The sequence below is a fragment of the Geotrypetes seraphini genome, chromosome 2, assembly GCF_902459505.1.
Source record: "Geotrypetes seraphini chromosome 2, aGeoSer1.1, whole genome shotgun sequence".
In the NCBI taxonomy this organism is placed as follows: domain Eukaryota; kingdom Metazoa; phylum Chordata; class Amphibia; order Gymnophiona; family Dermophiidae; genus Geotrypetes; species Geotrypetes seraphini.
In genome coordinates, this window is record NC_047085.1 from 184,626,765 (window position 1) to 184,645,474 (window position 18,710).

An 18,710-nucleotide genomic window follows, 5' to 3' on the forward strand; every position below is an offset into this window, starting at 1 on the left:
GTGGGGAATGGCCCCCAACTATCTACTACCTCATTTCGAACTTTACTCCCCCACAAGGATAACCAGAAATCACAATCCCTTTGCCTACCTGAAGATTACAGGCTGCAGATACCGAACCTTTCTAGATAGAACATTCAAGTTTCAAGTTGGTAGGCAGCAAACTTGGCTATGCTACTTCATTGATGGCGCCAGGTTGACATATGGCGCTTTTCGGAAAGAATTAAAGACCACCCTGTTCAACAAATTTATTTCATAGCCAGTCTTCCTCCCCCCCCCCTTCTTCAAAGCTCCCGCTCATCAAACTGAATCCACTTTTTCCCCATTCACAGTACTCTGTATTTCGTATTCTCTGACTGCTCAATGTCTTCTTCTCCATTGTATTCTGTTATTCACTGGTTTTCCAACATTTTTATTGTAACATGTTAAAACCATATTGCAACCTATATATATCTTTCTTCTAACTAATCTGCACCATGTAATCACAGGCCGCTCTGTGACCTCTTCTCCATCTGAATGTTGTAAGTCGCTGATTGTATAGCTATTCTTCATTGTGAACTGCCTAGAAGTCGCAAGATTATGGCGGTATAGAAAAATAAAGTTATTATTATTGTACACCATCTTTCTTTCCCTCCCAAGCCACATACCCAAGTCCAACCATTCTCTCTCTCTCTTTCCTTCTCCACCGGCAGCATCTTTCTTTAACTCCCTTCCAACCCCCCCCCCCCATGTCCCAATAGTTCTCCTCTCTCCCACCCCACCTGTGCAGCAATTCTTTCTCACAGGTGTTTCTCTTCAATAAGTCGCTGGCAGCGGTTCCTATATGCTGCCAGTAGCTGACCCAAAATCCTTCCCTCTTGACACAACCCCCCCCTTGCTATGCTACCGATTGCACCCAATCCTGTTCCTCCTTTTCTGATTTGTGTAGAGGTATTCAGCGCTTCAGTTACCTGAGGGCTTACACTTCTGGGAGCTTTGATGACTCAGCCTTGACGATTCTAATTTGAAGCCCTCTTCAGTGGGTTAGCCAGTCTGCTGCTGAAGACATTTCTTCCCTTCCTTGATAGATGGATGCCATCTCTGCTCAGCAGTCCTTGGAAAATTATTCCATGGTCCAGGAAGATAAATGATGTGTTAAATATGTACTTTTTGAAAGTGTACATATTTTCAATAAATATAGGTAAAAAAATAATGCTCTTCATTCTGAGAACAGTACTGAGATAACTTGGCATTTTAAAACAGTGCTTTGTCTATTTGACAGGATGATCTCTCTTACTTGCCCCTCTATGTGATGACCTGTATACAGTGTTGCCTGCCTGGGCCATTGGGTTTTAACATCTAAGTAATCTGACAATCTGATTTGCTGAGCCAGGTTTGATAACGTGAAATTGGTAACCAATGACCTTTAGAAAAGCAGACCAAAGAAAAGAGAAAGCAGTGATTTTAAATCAGTGTATGGAAACTTGCTTTAAAACAGTAATTACATTAATGGAATTTACATGAAGCTGTACTATAGCTGAAAGATGCCAGAGTCTTGAGTCAGCTTCTTTGATCCTGTTCCTTTTATGTAAATTAGAAAGTCTGAGAATTTAAAATAAGTAAGCCAAACAGCTGAAGGGAGGAACATAGATTTTACTTTTAGTCCCTATCAGTGTTGCTCATATTTTAAGTGTAATAAAATTTGTCTAATATACCATGGTTTTTCTTCACGCCTGGCTTCATATTAACCTAGCTTTTATAAACTTTCTTTTAGAGAGAGACTACCTAGGTTACCAATGCAGTTCCTTGTTCTTTTAATATGTAACAAATTAATTGTGCCTATTTGTAATACACATTGGTATTTTTTTTTTTAATGTGAGGAATAGATCAGATGGGATTCCTGTCAGACTGCTGATGTAATGCCTCTTTGCTTGGCAAAGATTTATGAGAGATGTGGTGGTTCATGAATGCTTTGGATAGTTCTGCAATGGAGAAAAAGTGGGAGGGGAATCATACACATCAACCTGAGATAGAATTGAGCTTGTTTATTGATTACAGCATATATACAGTGGAACCTTGGTTTACGACCATAATTCGTTCCAGAAGTATGCTCGTAAACCAAATTGCTCGTATATCAAAACGAGTTTCACCATTGGAAGTAAGGGAAACTCGCTTTGATCCGTTCCACCTCATCCCCCCCCCCGAGGCTACCAGCGCTGCTCCGTTCCCCCCCCTCTTGAGGCCACCAATGCTGCTCCATACCCCCCTCCTGCGAACCGGTATCCTCCCCCCTGCTCACGTCACCCCCCCTCCCCTGTGATTCTACATCCCCCCCCCGAGCACCGAAACGAAATCCATTACCCCGATTGGGCACCGGCACCAGCATCAACGCATAGGATATGCTGGTGCCAATGCCCGAAGATCTTCCCTCTTCTGGGCTGGGCGATGCGTCAAAGGAGATCCTCCCTGTTGCCTGTGCTGGGCTGGACTGGGCTTTGAGCATTTGCGCATGCTCAAAGCCTTCTGATCTCGCTCTCTCCGAGATGAATCTCGGAGAGAGCAAGATCAGAAGGCTTTGAGCATGCGCAAATGCTCAAAGCCCAGTCCAGCCCAGCACAGGCAACAGGGAGGATCTCCTTTGACGCACCGCCCAGCCCAGAAGAGGGAGGATCTTCGGGCACTGGCATATCCTATGCATTGGGTGCTGGTGCCAGTGCCCAATCGGGATAAGGGATTTCATTTCGGTGCTCGGGGATGGATGTAGAATTGCGGGGGGGGGGGGAGGGGATGCCGGATCAATATATAAACAACAGTCTTTCTTGAATATCCTCTCAGTCTTGTCATAATACTTGAGCAATGTAATAATTTGATGATCCACCTGATCAGTGTCCTCAGTCAGTGCTTGGTATTGAGCTGAACTGAAGGAATTGTACTAAAGCCTACTTGTAAAAGTAAGAAATATCATGAGCATACTCTTTCTTATCAAGCAGCATATTATGATAAAGATTTCCGATTATTGTTACTTAGATTTACGGTACTTCATTTTAGAAAGTTGTTAAAAACCTTTCTCTTTTCTAAATTTTTGACCAATTAGATATCCTCGCATTTTTTCACAACATTCTTTGTACTTTTCCATAGCATAATCTTTTGTTAACCGCATTGAACTTATGGCTATGCGGTGTAGAAATTTACTGTTATGTTATGTTAATACTTTATTCTTTATTGAATTTCACATTTTTTATGATAAACATCAATCATATCGAAATCAACAGTATCCATAGAAATTCAGATAATTAATAGAAAAGGAAAAAGGGAAAATAAAACATTCTTTCAACTGTTAGTCCACAATAAATGGAGAAGTTACATAATCGGAGCATAATTCACACCAACATTATTTTATAGGCAATGCAGAAGGAACACCTAAAGTGGACCTAAAGCACACCGATCGGTTTGCGACCCCTTTGCGACCTTATTTCCCTCCGATCCGATTCACTAACCTCTCCTGCGATCCGCTTCTGATCTGCGCATGCAAATGAGGGGAACAGCATGCAAAGTAAGCAGGGACCCGATTTCACAAAACAAATTTGGGACACCGATTGGGCTGGCAGATCAAGAGAAGAAGCGACTGCTGGGGACCAGTTGCACATATCTCTGCTGACTCTCCTGCTCCATTGCCGCCCTGCACTCTACCCCAATCTTCCAGCCATGCCTAATCTTAGCTGTGAGTCTCGGGGTTTTTTTTTTTTTTGTCTACAAGCAACAAAATGGAAGCCTGTCCAGTCCCGATCTTCCAGCCCTACCCCATGTCCTCTCTTCTCCGAGCCCTGAATCTCTGCCGCCTTCCCTGCAGTGTGAGCCCTTCTCTGGGAGAGCAGGAGAGTTAGGACCCGAAAAATAACAAACAAACAACAACAACACAAAAAATGGACACAAAACGCATGCTCAGACCATCTGCAGGGAAAGCAGATGGTCTGTGCATGCATCAGGATCACCTTCATTTCAATATTTGGCTGTTGTGAATTGGTCGGGCCTGTTGGAATCGGCCCCAGATCGGACCCGGAAGTCAGGTGAGTGAATCTAGCTCTATGAGCCTTTATTCTTGTCTCTCGATAGGGGTACTAGCTGTCCTTACCTCTTTATTGATAATGAATCTAGATAACTGTGAAGAATCAAAGAAAATATATCTAATTCCTTTGAAATTAACCAAACATTTGCATGGAAATCTTAATACAAATGTGGCTCCCAATTTTAAGACCTGGTGAAGTGAATCGGTGAACCGATTCAAATTGGGCAGCACTAGAACAGAAGAACTGACTAAAATTGAAATGGCAGTTAACTCTTGTGAGCGCCTGTGGCAAGTTCCTACTGAGTTTTTGATATCATTGGCACATTTGGCCTTAAAAAATAATCATTTTATTTTTGCAAATGAGATTTATGGCCAAATAATGGGGGTTGCTATGGGGGCATCTTGTGCTCCCTCAGTGGCCAATCTCTTTATGGCAGATTTTAGATGACATCTTTATGCTATGGGTGGGGATAGAACAAGAGCTGTTGATTTTTGCGGAGGAATTCATTCAGAGACATCCTATCGGATTTGAGATGCCTTTTCATGATAAAGAAATACCATTTCTGAATGTACGGGTATTTAAATCCCTTGATCGACTAAGTACTGTAGTGTATTCAAAACCAACGGACCATAATACCTTCTTGGATTATCAGAGTATACATCTGCAACACCTTAAAGATAACCTTCCAGTATCGCAGTTCCTTAGATTTAGGAGAATTTGTGACACAAAAGAGTAATATGTAGAAAAAGCTACCGGATTAAAAGAAAAATTTTTACAGTGAGAGTATCCAAAGAAAATTATGAACACAGCATATAAACAAGCCCTTTATAGTGATAGAGAATGGCTTTTACACAAAAGAGAATTAGCAGTGATTTGTACTCTTAAATGTAGATCTTCTTCTCCATATATAGTGCAAGTTATTAAGAAATACTGGCAGGTGTTATCGGGCCATGAGAAACTGAACTTATTGATGTTTGGTGTTGTTTGTCCATAATGGAAATTTGACAGATAAACTATGTAGGGCAGATGCATGGACCCTGGATAAACAGTGGGAAGGACAAGGTTTTTCCAAATGTCGGACCTGCTCTATATGCAATGTCACAATTGAAGGTTGTGAGGTACAATGGAATCATGGACAACAGACTAGATAATTGTTAGGAACTACTGCCTGCACTTCCTCTTATGTTATTTATTTGATCAAATGTCCATGTGACCTTATTTATATAGGACAAACATCACGGGCTTTTCACACAAGGATGATAAGAGCACAGATGTAAAACCAGACGACATAATTTGAGGTTGAGGGGTGGTAGATTCAAGAGCAATGTTAGGAAATTCTACTTTACAGAGAGGATGGTGGATGCCTGGAATGCGTTCCCGAGAGAGGTGGTTGAGAGGAAAACGGTGACTGAGTTCAAAGAAGCATGGGATGAACACAGAAGATCTAGAATCAGAAAATAATATTAAATATTGAACTAAGGCCAGTACTGGGTAGACTTGCACAGTCTGTATATGGCCATTTGGGAAAGGATGGGTTGGGGAGGGCTTCAATGGCTGGGAGTGTGTAGATGGGCTGGAGTTGGTTTTGATGGAGATTTCGGCAGTTGGAACCCAAGCACAGTACCGGGTAGAGCTTTGGATTCTTGCCCAGAAATAGCTAAGAAGGAAAAATTTAAAATGAATCAAGTTGGGCAGACTGGATGGACCATTCGGGTCTTTATCTGCCATCATCAACTATGTTACTACGTTAGATCATGTATTAGTACAAGGAAAGAAGAAGCTCCTTTGGTGAAACACTGTTCCCAATGCTCATATGAACTCTGTGAGCATTGGGAGCAGCACAGATCATTCAGCGCGGCTCCCTGCACTAATAACCGCTATCGCGGTTTAGTAAAAGGGGGAATATTAGGTACTACATTGTTTGTGAACTGCTGTGAACTTAGAAGCGATATTGGCGGTATATAAATAAAAATTATATTGTATTGTATCATGGATTGTCTGAGTGGTAAAGAATTAAAGAAAAGAGAAAAAAGAAGGGTGAAATTGCATTATATTAAAAACAACAGATCAAAGGAATCATAGTATGCTCTCTGCTACTTGCCCATACCATAACCAGTCGTGGTATTATAAACCCTACAAAATTCTGGACTCATTATGAGCTAAGTCCCACATCCAAAGAAATACAGGACTTCCCAACAAGATGGGAAAATTTCAGTAAAGGACTCAGACCAAATAGCCCCTTACCGAACATACATAAAAACAGATAGACCACCAAATGAATGGTTTGACTCAGAATTACTAACCATCAAACAAGAACTAAGAAAACTGGAGAGAATCTGGCAAAAAACAAACAGTGAAACAGATAAGACAAACTGGAAACAAAAAATGAAAATATACAAAAATCTGATCAAAGAAAAAAGCACTAAGCATGTAAGCAGGTCCTGCGCCATATAATTCTGTAAACTGCATTATGACTTCAGGCTTTCGGCTGACGAAACTTCTATTGATACAACCCAATATCTGCCTTGCCTTAGATGAAGCCTTCTCCACTTGATTGGCAGTTTTCATGTCTGCACTGATGATTACTCCTAAATCTCGTTCTGCTGAAGTCCTAGTTAAAGTTTCTCCGTTCAAGAAGCTTGTTCCAATGATCAACCACTCTCTCTGTGAAGAAATACTTTCTGGTGTCGCCATTAAATTTTCCGCCCCTGAGTTTGAGCGGGTGCCCTCTTGTGGCCGAGGGTCCCTTGAGAAAGAAAATATCATCTTCCACTTCGACACGTCCCGTGAGGTACTTAAATGTTTCGATCATGTCTCCCCTCTCCCTACGTTCCTCAAGAGTGTAGAGTGAAGTCTGCCACTCAGCCAATCATTGACCCATGCAGTTAGTGTCTCTCCTAACCCCATCGATTCCAGGCTGCTAAGCAAGATGGAATCAATGAGGTTAGGAGAGACACTAACTGCATGGGTCAATGATTGGCTGAGTGGCAGACTTCAGAGGGTGGTGGTTAATGGTACCCTCTCTAAAACATCGGAGGTGACCAGTGGAGTGCCGCAGGGCTCGGTCCTGGGTCCACTCCTTTTCAACATATTCATAGGGGATCTGACTCAAGGGATTCAAGGTAAAATAACACTATTCGCCGATGACGCCAAACTATGTAATATAGTAAGTGAATGCAGTTTACAGAATTATATGGCGCAGGACCTGCTTACATTGGAAAGTTGGTCCTCAACCTGGCAGCTAGGCTTCAATGCTAAGAAATGTAAGGTCATGCACCTCGGAAGTGGAAATCCATGCAGGACGTACTTCTTGAACGGAGAAACTTTAACTAGGACTTCAGCAGAACGAGATTTAGGAGTAATCATCAGTGCAGACATGAAAACTGCCAATCAAGTGGAGAAGGCTTCATCTAAGGCAAGGCAGATATTGGGTTGTATCAATAGAAGTTTCGTCAGCCGAAAGCCTGGAGTCATAATGCCATTGTACAGGGCCATGGTGAGACCTCATCTGGAGTACTGTGTGCAATTCTGGAGGCCACATTACAGTAAAGATGTGCGCAGAATTGAATTGGTTCAACGGACGGCCACCAGGATGATCTCGGGGCTCAAGGGTCTCTCGTACGAAGAGAGACTGAACAAATTGCAGCTCTACACTCTTGAGGAACGTAGGGAGAGGGGAGACATGATCGAAACATTTAAGTACCTCACGGGACGTGTCGAAGTGGAAGATGATATTTTCTTTCTCAAGGGACCCTCGGCCACAAGAGGGCACCCGCTCAAACTCGGGGGCGGAAAATTTAATGGCGACACCAGAAAGTATTTCTTCACAGAGAGAGTGGTTGATCATTGGAACAAGCTTCCAGTGCAGGTGATCGAGGCAGACAGCGTGCCAGACTTTAAGAATAAATGGGATACCCATGTGGGATCCCTACGAGGGTCAAGATAAGGAAATTGGGTCATTAGGGCATAGACAGGGGGTGGGTAAGCAGAGTGGGCAGACTTGATAGGCTGTAGCCCTTTTCTGCTGTCATCTTCTATGTTTCTATGTTAAGCACTGTGCACATAAAATAGGTACTACAAAAATAAACAGTAAAGAATTGTTCAAACTAGTAAAAACGTTAACAGATACAACACGAATCCTGAAAAAGGACAATGATTGCACCCCTTCTGCCCAGACCCTAGCCAACTTTTTCAAAAATAAAATCACAGACCTAAGAGCAACCCTACCCACACCCACAATAAACACAATTCACTACCTCGAACACCATGACCAAGACTCCAGAGCAGACATGATCTGGGACCACTTCGAGTTCCCAGACTGGTACCAGTTCCTAAAATTATTCAACAAATACACCAAATCAAACTGTCTACTTGATGCATGTCCCCCCAAAATCATGACTGTTGCCCCTCTAGACTTCAAAAAGGAACTTTTCACATGGCTAACAACCGCCCTTATAAACGGAACATTAAACAAAAACATGGGACACATACTGATCACTCCTATTCCCAAAGACCAGAATACCTCTTCAGCGCTGACATCCAACTACAGACCCATAGCAAGTATTCCCCTTCTCACAGGAAGGCTTGGTTAATCTACAACTAGTAAATTACCTAGACAAGTTCAACATCCTTAGTGAACACCAATTAGGATTCAGAAAAGGATACAACATGGAAACCGTCATAGCCTCCATACTAAACCACCTTTATAATCTTTTTAGCAAAGGTAAAAGCGCACTGATCTTACAACTAGACTTCAGTAGTGCGTTCGACCTGGTAGACCATGAGATCATGCTACTGTGCCGTGATGCAATGGGAATTTCAGGAAAGGTAAAGAAATGGTTCCAAGAATTCCTAACAAACAGATCCTACAGATTAACCAGCAAGGGACATCACTCCAACCCATGGAATAACCCATCGGGCGTGCCCCAAGGTTCCCCCCTATCGCCCACTCTGTTCAACATCTACGTCGCATCCTTAGGTCACCTCCTACAAAAACTAAACTTAAAGCACTACATATCCGCAGACGACATATCCATCTTAATCCCTCTAACCGACATCACAAATGAAATTATCGACAACCTCTCAAACACAATGGCAGAAATCGAAAAATGGACCACCACCTTCAAACTGAAATTAAACACAGTGAAAACAAAAGTCTTCTTGGCAAGCCTCAATAACAAAATTACGAGAACATCGCTAAAAATCAACAATCACGAATACCCTATATCCAATACCATAAAAATACTGGGTATCACTCTAGATACACATGTAACCATGGCAGACCACACAAACGCACTGGTGAAAAAATGTTTTTATACGCTGTGGAAGCTAAGGACCATAAAAAAATACTTTGACCCAACATCTTTCAGGTTGCTGGTGCAATCGCTGATCCTATCCCTCCTTGACTACTGTAACATCATCTACCTGGGTATCCCACAAAAAAACAGTAAAAAAATTGAGACTAGTACAAAACACCACTGTCCGCTTAATCTTCGGACTGAGAAAATAAGACCACATCAGCCTCTACTACAAAAAACTGCACTGGTTACCAATAGAAGCACGAATACTATTCAAATTTGCTTGTATCTGTTTTAAACAAGTCTGGGGACTAGCACCTTCCTACCTGCAAACTCACTTCATTCTGCACAACCCCACACGAACAACCAGAAACAAAAACATCTTTGCCTACCCAAAGATCTCAGGCTGCAGATACAAATTCTTCCTGGATAGAACCTTCATGTTCCAAGTGAATAGACAACAAGTCTGGTTGCGAAACTGCATAAATGAACCCAATCTGACTTACAATGCATTCCGAAAAGCAATAAAAACCGCCCTATTCGACAAATTCATTGACTAAAACAGACCACCCTTAAACGAAAACAAACCCCCCCCCCCCGTAATCACTATTCAATCTCTCAGGAAGCTCCATTTTTTTCATGTATTCTTTACCCATGGAACTTAAATTAATATGTAACTTGTTTATGTAACTTTTCTATTTTAGGCTCCTTATCATTCGCTGACTGTCCAGCCTTCTTCCAATGTGAACCGCCTAGAAGTCGCCTGACTATGGCGGTATCAATAATAATAAAATGCTAGAGCGCATATGCGCTCTCGAAAATTTGTGAGTCCTTGGCGCCGTGAGGTGTGCTTCTATGGCAACATTCTAAATTGACACCTCACGGCGCATACAGGGGCTGAAGGCGCGCGACTGTGGAGCTTTCTCAGCGCGGTCATCTTCGGCCGCATTTGGGGGTTTGTCGACCGGCAGGAGAGTGGCTGTGGCGGTTATTGTGGCGGTGGCGGTTTCAGAGCGGCTAGCACCGGCATTTTCTCTCCTGTTAGTGGAGAGTATCAGTTCCGTGTGCAGCCGCTGTTACAAGGTAAAAAAAAACTACCAAACGGCTCAGGGAAGTGATGGGGAAGAGGGAAAGGGGGCTACTTTGGAGGGAGGGTGTGTTGGGAGACCGACAGAGAGAAGGGGGCCAGAAGAGGCAGAGAAATACAGGCAGGGGGCCAAGGACCGAGGCAGGGGGCCAAGGACAGAGACAGGGGGCCAGGCAGAAAGAAAGACAGCCATCCATACAAGGAAAGAGAGAGAGACAGAAATAAAGGCAGGTGTCATGCAGAAAGACAGAGAGAAAGAAAAACAGGGGGCCAGGCAGAGAGACAAAGAGAAAGAAAAACAGGGAGCCAGGCAGAAAGACAGAGAGATAAACAAACAAAAACTGGGGGCCAGGGAGAGAGACAGGGGGCCAGGCAGAGAGACAGCCTGAAAGATAAACAGGGGGCCAGGCAGAAGGACAGACAGACAGAAAGAAAGACAGCCATCCATACAGTGGGCAAGGAAAGAGAGAGAGACTGAAATAAAGGCAGGGGTCAGGCAGAGAGACAGAGAGAAAGAAAAACAGGGAGCCAGGCATAAAGACAGAGAGACAGACAAACAAAAACTGGGGGCCAGGGAGAGAGACGGGGGGCCAGGCAGAGAGACAGCCAGAAAGATAAACAGGGGGCCAGGCAGAAAGACAGACAGAAAGAAAGACAGCCATCCACACAGCGGCCAAGGAAAGAGAGAGAGAAAGAAAGAAAGAATGACAGACAATGGGCCAGAAAGACAGACAGACAGACAGCAGCCAAGGAGAGAGAGAGAGAAAGAAAAAAAATACAGAGAGACAGACAGCGGCCAAGGAGAGAGAGAGAAAATAAAATACATACAGACGGCCAGCGGCCAAGGAGAGAGAGAAAAAGAAATAAAGGCAGACAGACAGCCAGAAGCCAAGAAAAGAAAGAGAGAAACAAACAAAAAAAAAAAGACAGACAGTGGTCAAGGGAGAGAGATAGAAAGAAAAGGGCCAGGGAGAGAGAAAGAAAGACATATATCAATAATAATAAAATGCTAGAGGCGCATGCGCTCTTGAAAATTCGTGAGTGGTGGCGCCGTGAGGTGTTCTTCTGTGCCAGTCCTCACGGCGCCTGCGTGTGACTGTGCAGAAGACACCAGCGACTCCTCCCTCCCACTCCTCTTCAAAGCGGCATGCTGAGGTTCGCCAGCCGCTGTAGTGAACCTCGCAAGCCGCTCTCCACCTCCGTGCAGAAGAAGGAGTCACCGTGTCACCTTCCGCCCTCACTTGCCGCCGCTGCCGCCGCTGATCCTCCTCTTCAGAGCAGCCTGCGATCGTGGCCGGCTTTAAAGAACCTTGCAGGACGCTCTCCAGCTTCAGTAGCACGCTCCCTCTAACTCACGGGATCGCGTCAGAGGGAACGTGCTACCAAGTTGGAGAGCGGCCTGCGAGGTTCGCTAAAGCCGGCCACCACGATCACAGGCTGCTTTGGTGAAGAGGAGCAGGCCAGAAGACACCTGGATGTTGGGAGGGTAAGAAGGGAATCAATACCGGGAGCCAGGGGGAAAGGGGGCTGCTTTGGGGGGAGGTGTGCTGGGGACAGACAGCTTTGCTTGGGGGGGGGGGAGACAGAAGAGGGCCATGGAGAGACAGTTAGGGAGAGGGAAAGGGACCTGCTTTGGGGGGGAGGTGTGTCCTGGGGGCAGACAGCTTTGCTCAGGGGGGGGGGAGACAGAAGGATACAGACAGCGGCCAAGGAGAGAGAGAGAGAAAGAAACACAGACAGACAGACAGACACATCTATTCTAGCACCCGTTAATGTAACGGGCTTAAAGACTAGTAGAAAAATAAAGTTATTATTATTATTATTATACCAATCAAATCCTTACCCAAATTCCAAAGACCAAATTACGGGTCAAATGCTTTTTGAAAAAAGTTATATTTTACATACAATTTTAAATTTTTTTTAGGGACTTTTCTAATCTGAAGTAGGTTGGAAGAGCATTCCAAAGCATTGGTACAGTTACACTAAAAATAGTTCTCATTATATCCAGACGAAGGGTGGTGGGAAATGTATTAGTTTGTTGTTCCTATTTTATTTATTGTATGGAAATTATAAATGTATATCTACTTTTATTAGTTAAGGGGGGAGGGGGGAGAAAATGAGTGTTTTTTGAATTATTTGCATATTTAAAGTGCGTTTCTTGATTTGTTTATGTTTAAATTAATTGTATTGCACTATTTATATTTTAAAATTTAATAAAGATTTACAAAAAAAGAGGAAAATCAAACTACTAATTGGATATCAATGTTCTTTTCTAAATTTTATGTAATTTCAGTTTTTATTTATTTTTAAAAAATTATGAATTGCTTAAATCTAAGTGATGTACAAAATATTTGCATCCACAATTTCAAGCACAAACAAACATTGTAAAATGCAGTAAACAAAGAAGTCTTCCCCACAAATTTCCTCAATACAGAATTCTTTAAATCTAAAACAAATAATAACCACAGAGTTTTGTCAAGGTTATTGATTATTCTTCAGTTGATTAAACAGCTGGTTATTATTAAACAGCTGGTTATTATGTTTCAACAGACTTTATACATTAGATGGAAAACTTGTCCATGATGGAACAGAGTTGGAAAATGGACAATTTTATGTTGCTGTTGGCCGAGATAAGTTTAAAAAGTTACCTTATGGTGATGTTTTGTTCAGCAAGTCACCAGTGAGACGAGCACACGGGTAAGTCATAAAGTGCTGCAGAGCCATTTTGCATGCTGATTAAACAGGTTTATTTTATATATTCAATAAGGGGCGTTTTACTAAGTTGCGCTAACATGTGCCAACTGCACCTTAAAATGACCTAACGTGGGGCGTGCTCAAGGATCCTGTGGTAAAATTTGCATGTGTATGCGCAACCCACATGCTAAAAAATATGTATATATATATTTTTAGCTCTGGGGATGGGGTGGGGGGTGGAAAGTGGGCACAACTAAGCTAATCAGCAAGTGGACATTGATGTGCGCTAACTGATTAGTGCAGGATTAGCAAATGAGTCCTTACTGCCTACAAAATAGGTGTCATTAAGTGCTCAAAGGCTAATGGGAAAATTAACACATAGCCATTATGGCAGAAATATAAAATTTGGCCATTTATCCTCAGTGCTAAAAAGTGGCCTTAGCATTCAGGAAAGATTGGCATTGGGGCTAGTGAAGGCCACTTTATAGTGCTGCTTAGTAAAGGGACTCCCTAAATGAAGGGCATTACACAAAAAAAGCTCACGTCGCAAAAATCAAATTTTTGATGAAAGCAGTTCTTGTAGTTAGATTTTTTTTCCCCTGTGATAGCCATCGTTCACAGGTTATATTATAGTTAACTTTGTTACATGTCATCAAAGTAGTATTAGAATAACAGAAATACTGTCTAAAGCTTCTTAACATTTTTTTGCCTAAATAATGTTTGATTAATGCAATAGTTGTGCTAATAAAAGAAGCACAGTTTTATATCCTAAATTCATTCACTGTTCTCTTCCATTTCATCTGCTGAACTATCTGCTGTACTGTCTTTATTAAAATCTGATGGTCGAAGTCTCTGTGAGCCTCGACTGGATGTCTTTAACCTTTGAATTTGACCTTTTGGACTAGCATTTATTGTATACTGCAGAAATTATGAGCCCCTTTTACAAAGCGACGGTAGTGATTCCTGGCATAGCAAATGCACCGAAGCCCATTCAATTCATAGGGGCTTTGGTGCAATTGTCGCAGGAAGAAAGCTACTGTTTCTTTGTAATAGGAGCCCTATGTGTTGTTGTTTTATGTTACATCACAATTTAATATCCATATCATGTTTATTGCACATCACAAAAGCAATACTTGACAAAACTCATTAGTGGTGGAACCTGTCAAATGCAGCTTCTCTGTTTCCCATTCTCATTTCAGAATTGGCACCATTTGATATCTAATTTTGTGATCATTTCTTGCAGAAACAGATTCCTAGGCGGCATGATCTCTAATTTGTTGAAAGTTGGCAGGATTTATTGCTTGCTTTGGTCACTGAAACCATACAGCGAAGCATGTAGTCACAATTAGGGCCAGTAGACCACTGTCCTTATCCATTTACAAATTCCATTCCCTGTGCATATTTTAATTTTTATTACAGTTTGTATCTAGTTGCTGTCATCACACTTTTTTTTAGTATTTGGGCAGGATAATTCGACATTTTCTCTAACGTTTGAGCCATGCTCGAAAACATAAGGATTGCTTTGTCTTTCAGCACTGAATGATCAGCGCATAGCTAATGTGCACATGCTTAATAAAGCATGGGTTCAAAACATATTACAATGCAAAACTAAGGGCTCCTTTTACTAAGGTGTGCTAGCGGTTTTAGTGTGCGCGCTACACGCTAACACCTCCATAGAGCTTGCGTTAGTATTTTTCGTGTAGCACAGAATTAGCGCGTGCTAAAAATGCTAGCGCACCTTAGTAAAAGGAGCCCTAAGAATATAACATAAGAGTTGCCATACTGGGACAGACCAAAGGTCCATCAAGCTCAATATCCTGTTTTCAACAGTGGCCAACCCAGGTGACAAGTGGCAAGGTCAGCAAGATCCCAAAGAGTAAAACAGATTTTATGCTACTTATTTTAGGAATAAGCAATGGATTTCCCCAAGTCCATCTTAATAATGGCTTATGGAATTTTGTTTTAGGAAATTATCTAAACTTTTTTTTTAAACCTTGCTAAGCTAAATGCTTTCATCACATTCTCTGGCAACAGATTCCAGAGTTTGAATTATTTATTTATTTAAAACTTTTTTTTTTTTATACTGTTTATAAAAAAACTAAATGGTTTACATCAGTAAGAACATACCAGATCATAAAATCTACATAATTAAACAATTTCTTCTCTTCAAATATCAGCTAATAAATTACAAGAATACAACTGCAAACATAATGAAACAGATTCTTTTCTTCAAATGCCAGCTAATGAATCACACAAAATTGGGGAAGCCTCAGCTGGGACACCTTGACTATGACCCGCCCCCCCAACCGAACAGAATTACAGTCTGAGTTGAGGTAAATTTTCCGCTAAGAGAAGTTTATTGTAGGCCGCAGTATGGTTACATAACAATAAGCGATACAGTAATTATCACTATCATACAACTAGAACTACAGAAAGGGTGCATTAATGCCACCTGCAGCTTTGCTCGAATTTGTGCGATGACCATCTACAAACCATGGATTGAGTAAGCAATACTAGAGGTTTAGGTTGAGTAAGCAATACCAGAGGCTCAGGCTGGTTTCAGAGAAGGGACGGGAAAAAGCCAAAGTAAAATGTGGAGAACTCTAGCACATTGGAAAATTCCTTAAATCCTAACCCATGCAGGACCTCTGCGGGAATCATCCTCCGGGAATCAAGCCAATGCATCGGGAATCGGCTGTGGCAACCTCAATGTTCCGCATCCATGAGGTGTCAACTTGCAAGTGCCATTTTGCATTGAAGCCATCTCCCGAAGCAAATTGGGAAGAACAGAATGGGTTCAAATTGATGTCAGAACAGAAAGAACATGTGCTATGTATATAACGCAATACTGCTCACCAGAAGCTCAGAAGATATGCAGAGAAGCCACAACATAGCGTCGTAAGAAGGAATTAGTCTTGAGCCTGCATGCGAGAAGAGTATCCCCTGTGCGGGAAACAACACCCTGCAAACCAGTACCTGGCCACTTCATGAAGGTTCTCAGCAGGGCACCCCAAGAAAGGAAACCACATTCCATGGAATATTGGACTGGTGCCCACACATATCTATTCATCTGCCCAAAACAAATTTCTCCGATCCCACTTTCACCTTAATGTATTTCCAAAACACCTCCATACAAATCTGACTAACCTTAACAGACTACTGTAATTTGAAAGCTTCTTGTAATGTCGCTGTCTGTATACAGTCTCTTCCTCTGTAATCCGCTATGAACTGTTTGTGGTATTTGCGGTATATAAAATAGTTATTATTATTAATAAACCAAAGGGAGCTGAATGACTCCCTTGAGCTGCGGTGTTAGATTGCCCCGTTGAACCAGAACTAAACAAGACCTCAACAAAACAGCACGACGGAGCCTGTATTCCTCACAAAGTACCCATGATATTGACCATTGAAAGGTCACCTTGTCTGAAACAAAAGGGTGGATCATTTAGCAACTTAGGCACCAACACTGGACTTAGGCGCTAACATGGCGTTTAGTTATATGATTGTATTAAATTAAGGCATGGCATAATTCCATTGAGCAAATTAATCAGGTAATTAAAGTTATCGATTAATGTTGCTGTACAGGGAAATAATCATCATGTCCTGGTCCTGCAACCAGAAAGTGATGTTAGAATGGAGCCGAGGCCAGCATGAGCAGCTGATGGAAGATGCTGCTCGCACCGGTGAACTTTTACTTCCCCCTTTTACTCAACAGTGGTAGAGGTTTCTACAGTGGCCTGGAGTGGTAAATGCTCTGACATTCAAAGAAATTCTATGAGCATCAGAGCATTTAGCACTCTGGGCCTCGGTAGGAAACCTCTACCACAGCTTAGTTAAAGTGGGGAGGGGGTGTTTAAAGAGGTATGCTGGGGGGAGCGGAGGAGAGGCACTGGCACCCCTGCGAAGGCGGTGCCTGGGGTGGTCTGTCCCCTGCCTCCCCACCCTTTACTATGCTGCTGAGTTCAGGTTCCTCTTTTCCACATGCATCACTTTGCACTTGCTCACATTAAATGTCATCTGCCATTTTATGCCTAGTCTCCCACTATAAATTGATTAAATTGACCTAAATTAGTTCTTTAAATTATGGTTTCTGGGTGAATTATTTTCAATATTTATTTTTTTCCTGTGACATCTTGTTTTCTATACCAAGTGCATTTCATGGTTTGTATTTCAGAAATTCCATACATGAAAAATAAATATAGCAGTAAGCAGATACAAAAATAGTGTGTATATAAATTGATTAAAATATTAGGAAATTTAGCCTTTTTTATTTATTTTCCTGTGAGACTACTGCATGTGGACTTAACATAATTTTGCACAATGTCAAAGACACAATAAAAGCTTGCAATGGCTAACACAAGGACTTGACATGGTTTTCAGCAAAAATAAGTGAGCAGATAATGGACAGCCCTGAAAGTATACATCAATAAGAAAATCTTAGGGGTCCTTTTTACAAAGTCTCACTAAAATGTGGCTTGCACTATTTTTAGCATGCGAGTTTCCTGTGTGCTGAGGCTACTTTTTAGCAATGCTTTAAAATTGCAAGTGTACTTCTTCCTAGTAATAGCCATGTGCTAATTTTGGAAATTAAGTGTATGAGCCCTTATTGCCACCTATTTTGTAGTTAGTAAGGACTCCCACGCTAATCTTGCATTAAATGGTCAGCACATTCCAATGCCCTTGCCTATTCTCTGCCTACATGGTGCCCAATTCTGACTTGGAAACACTGTTCTATAACAATGGCCCATATTCACTAAACAAACCGATCGTGTACTGATCGGTTTGCGTGCTCTTAGCAACCAAATTTCCCTCCAACCCCATTCACTAAAGCCTGTAGCGATCCTCCCATGCAAATTAGCAAAACCCCATGCAAAATAACCAAGCAATTGATTCACTAACAGTTGCTTGGCTATTTTGAATCGGGTTTTACTATTAGCAAACCTGACTGCTGCAGACCTGTTGGTAACTGAGTTACCATCAGGTCTGCAGGTTTTTTGACAGGCCTTTCTGTCTTTTTTTTTTTTTAATTCATTTTTTTCCATGGCACAGATATTTTGCATGTGTTACACATGCAAAATATCTGCCCCATAAAAAAAATTAATAAAAGACAGGCAGGCCTGTCAATAAAATGTACCCCCCCACACACAAATGTGCCCTTCCAAGCAGGAGGGATGCCAACTCCCTCTTGCCATAAGCACAACCCGCCCCCCCCAAAAAAAAACCCCACATTTGCCGATGCTGCTGCAGCACAGCCGCTCCCGACCGGCATGGCCCTCGCCCTCCCTTCCTGCGACTGGCACGGCCCTCCCGACACAGCCCTTGCCCCTCTCCTGGCAAGGCCCACCCATCCCTGGCACCAAAAAGTTGGGAGCAGGAGGTGTGCTCAGTCCCTCTTGCTCTTAGGCCTCCCCCCCGGCCCACCCCTGGGCAGCCCAGGTGGTCGGGCCCGGCCCACCCACCCCGGTCCCTCCTGCTCCTTGGGACAAGGTTCTCTCCATCTTCGGGAGCAGGAGGGGTGCCTGGACCCTCCTGCTCCTACCCCAATCTTTGGGAGCAGGAGGAAAGTCTTCCCGCTCCTGCCTCTCCATC

At 42.5% G+C, this 18,710-nt stretch overlaps 1 protein-coding gene across 3 annotated transcripts in view; it reads left to right on the forward strand.

The window, feature by feature from the left end:
* Positions 1 to 18,710, forward strand: part of DCDC2 (doublecortin domain containing 2) — a 252,645-nt gene that overhangs the window by 76,143 nt on the left and 157,792 nt on the right. For 2 of the 3 annotated variants that reach the window (XM_033934503.1, XM_033934504.1), the window contains exon 5: positions 12,978 to 13,124. The exons of the other annotated variant lie outside the window; for it this stretch is intronic. In XM_033934503.1, coding sequence (XP_033790394.1) covers positions 12,978 to 13,124 — 147 coding nt within the window. The remainder of the gene's footprint in view (positions 1 to 12,977; positions 13,125 to 18,710) is intronic. 3 annotated transcript variants of the gene reach the window in all.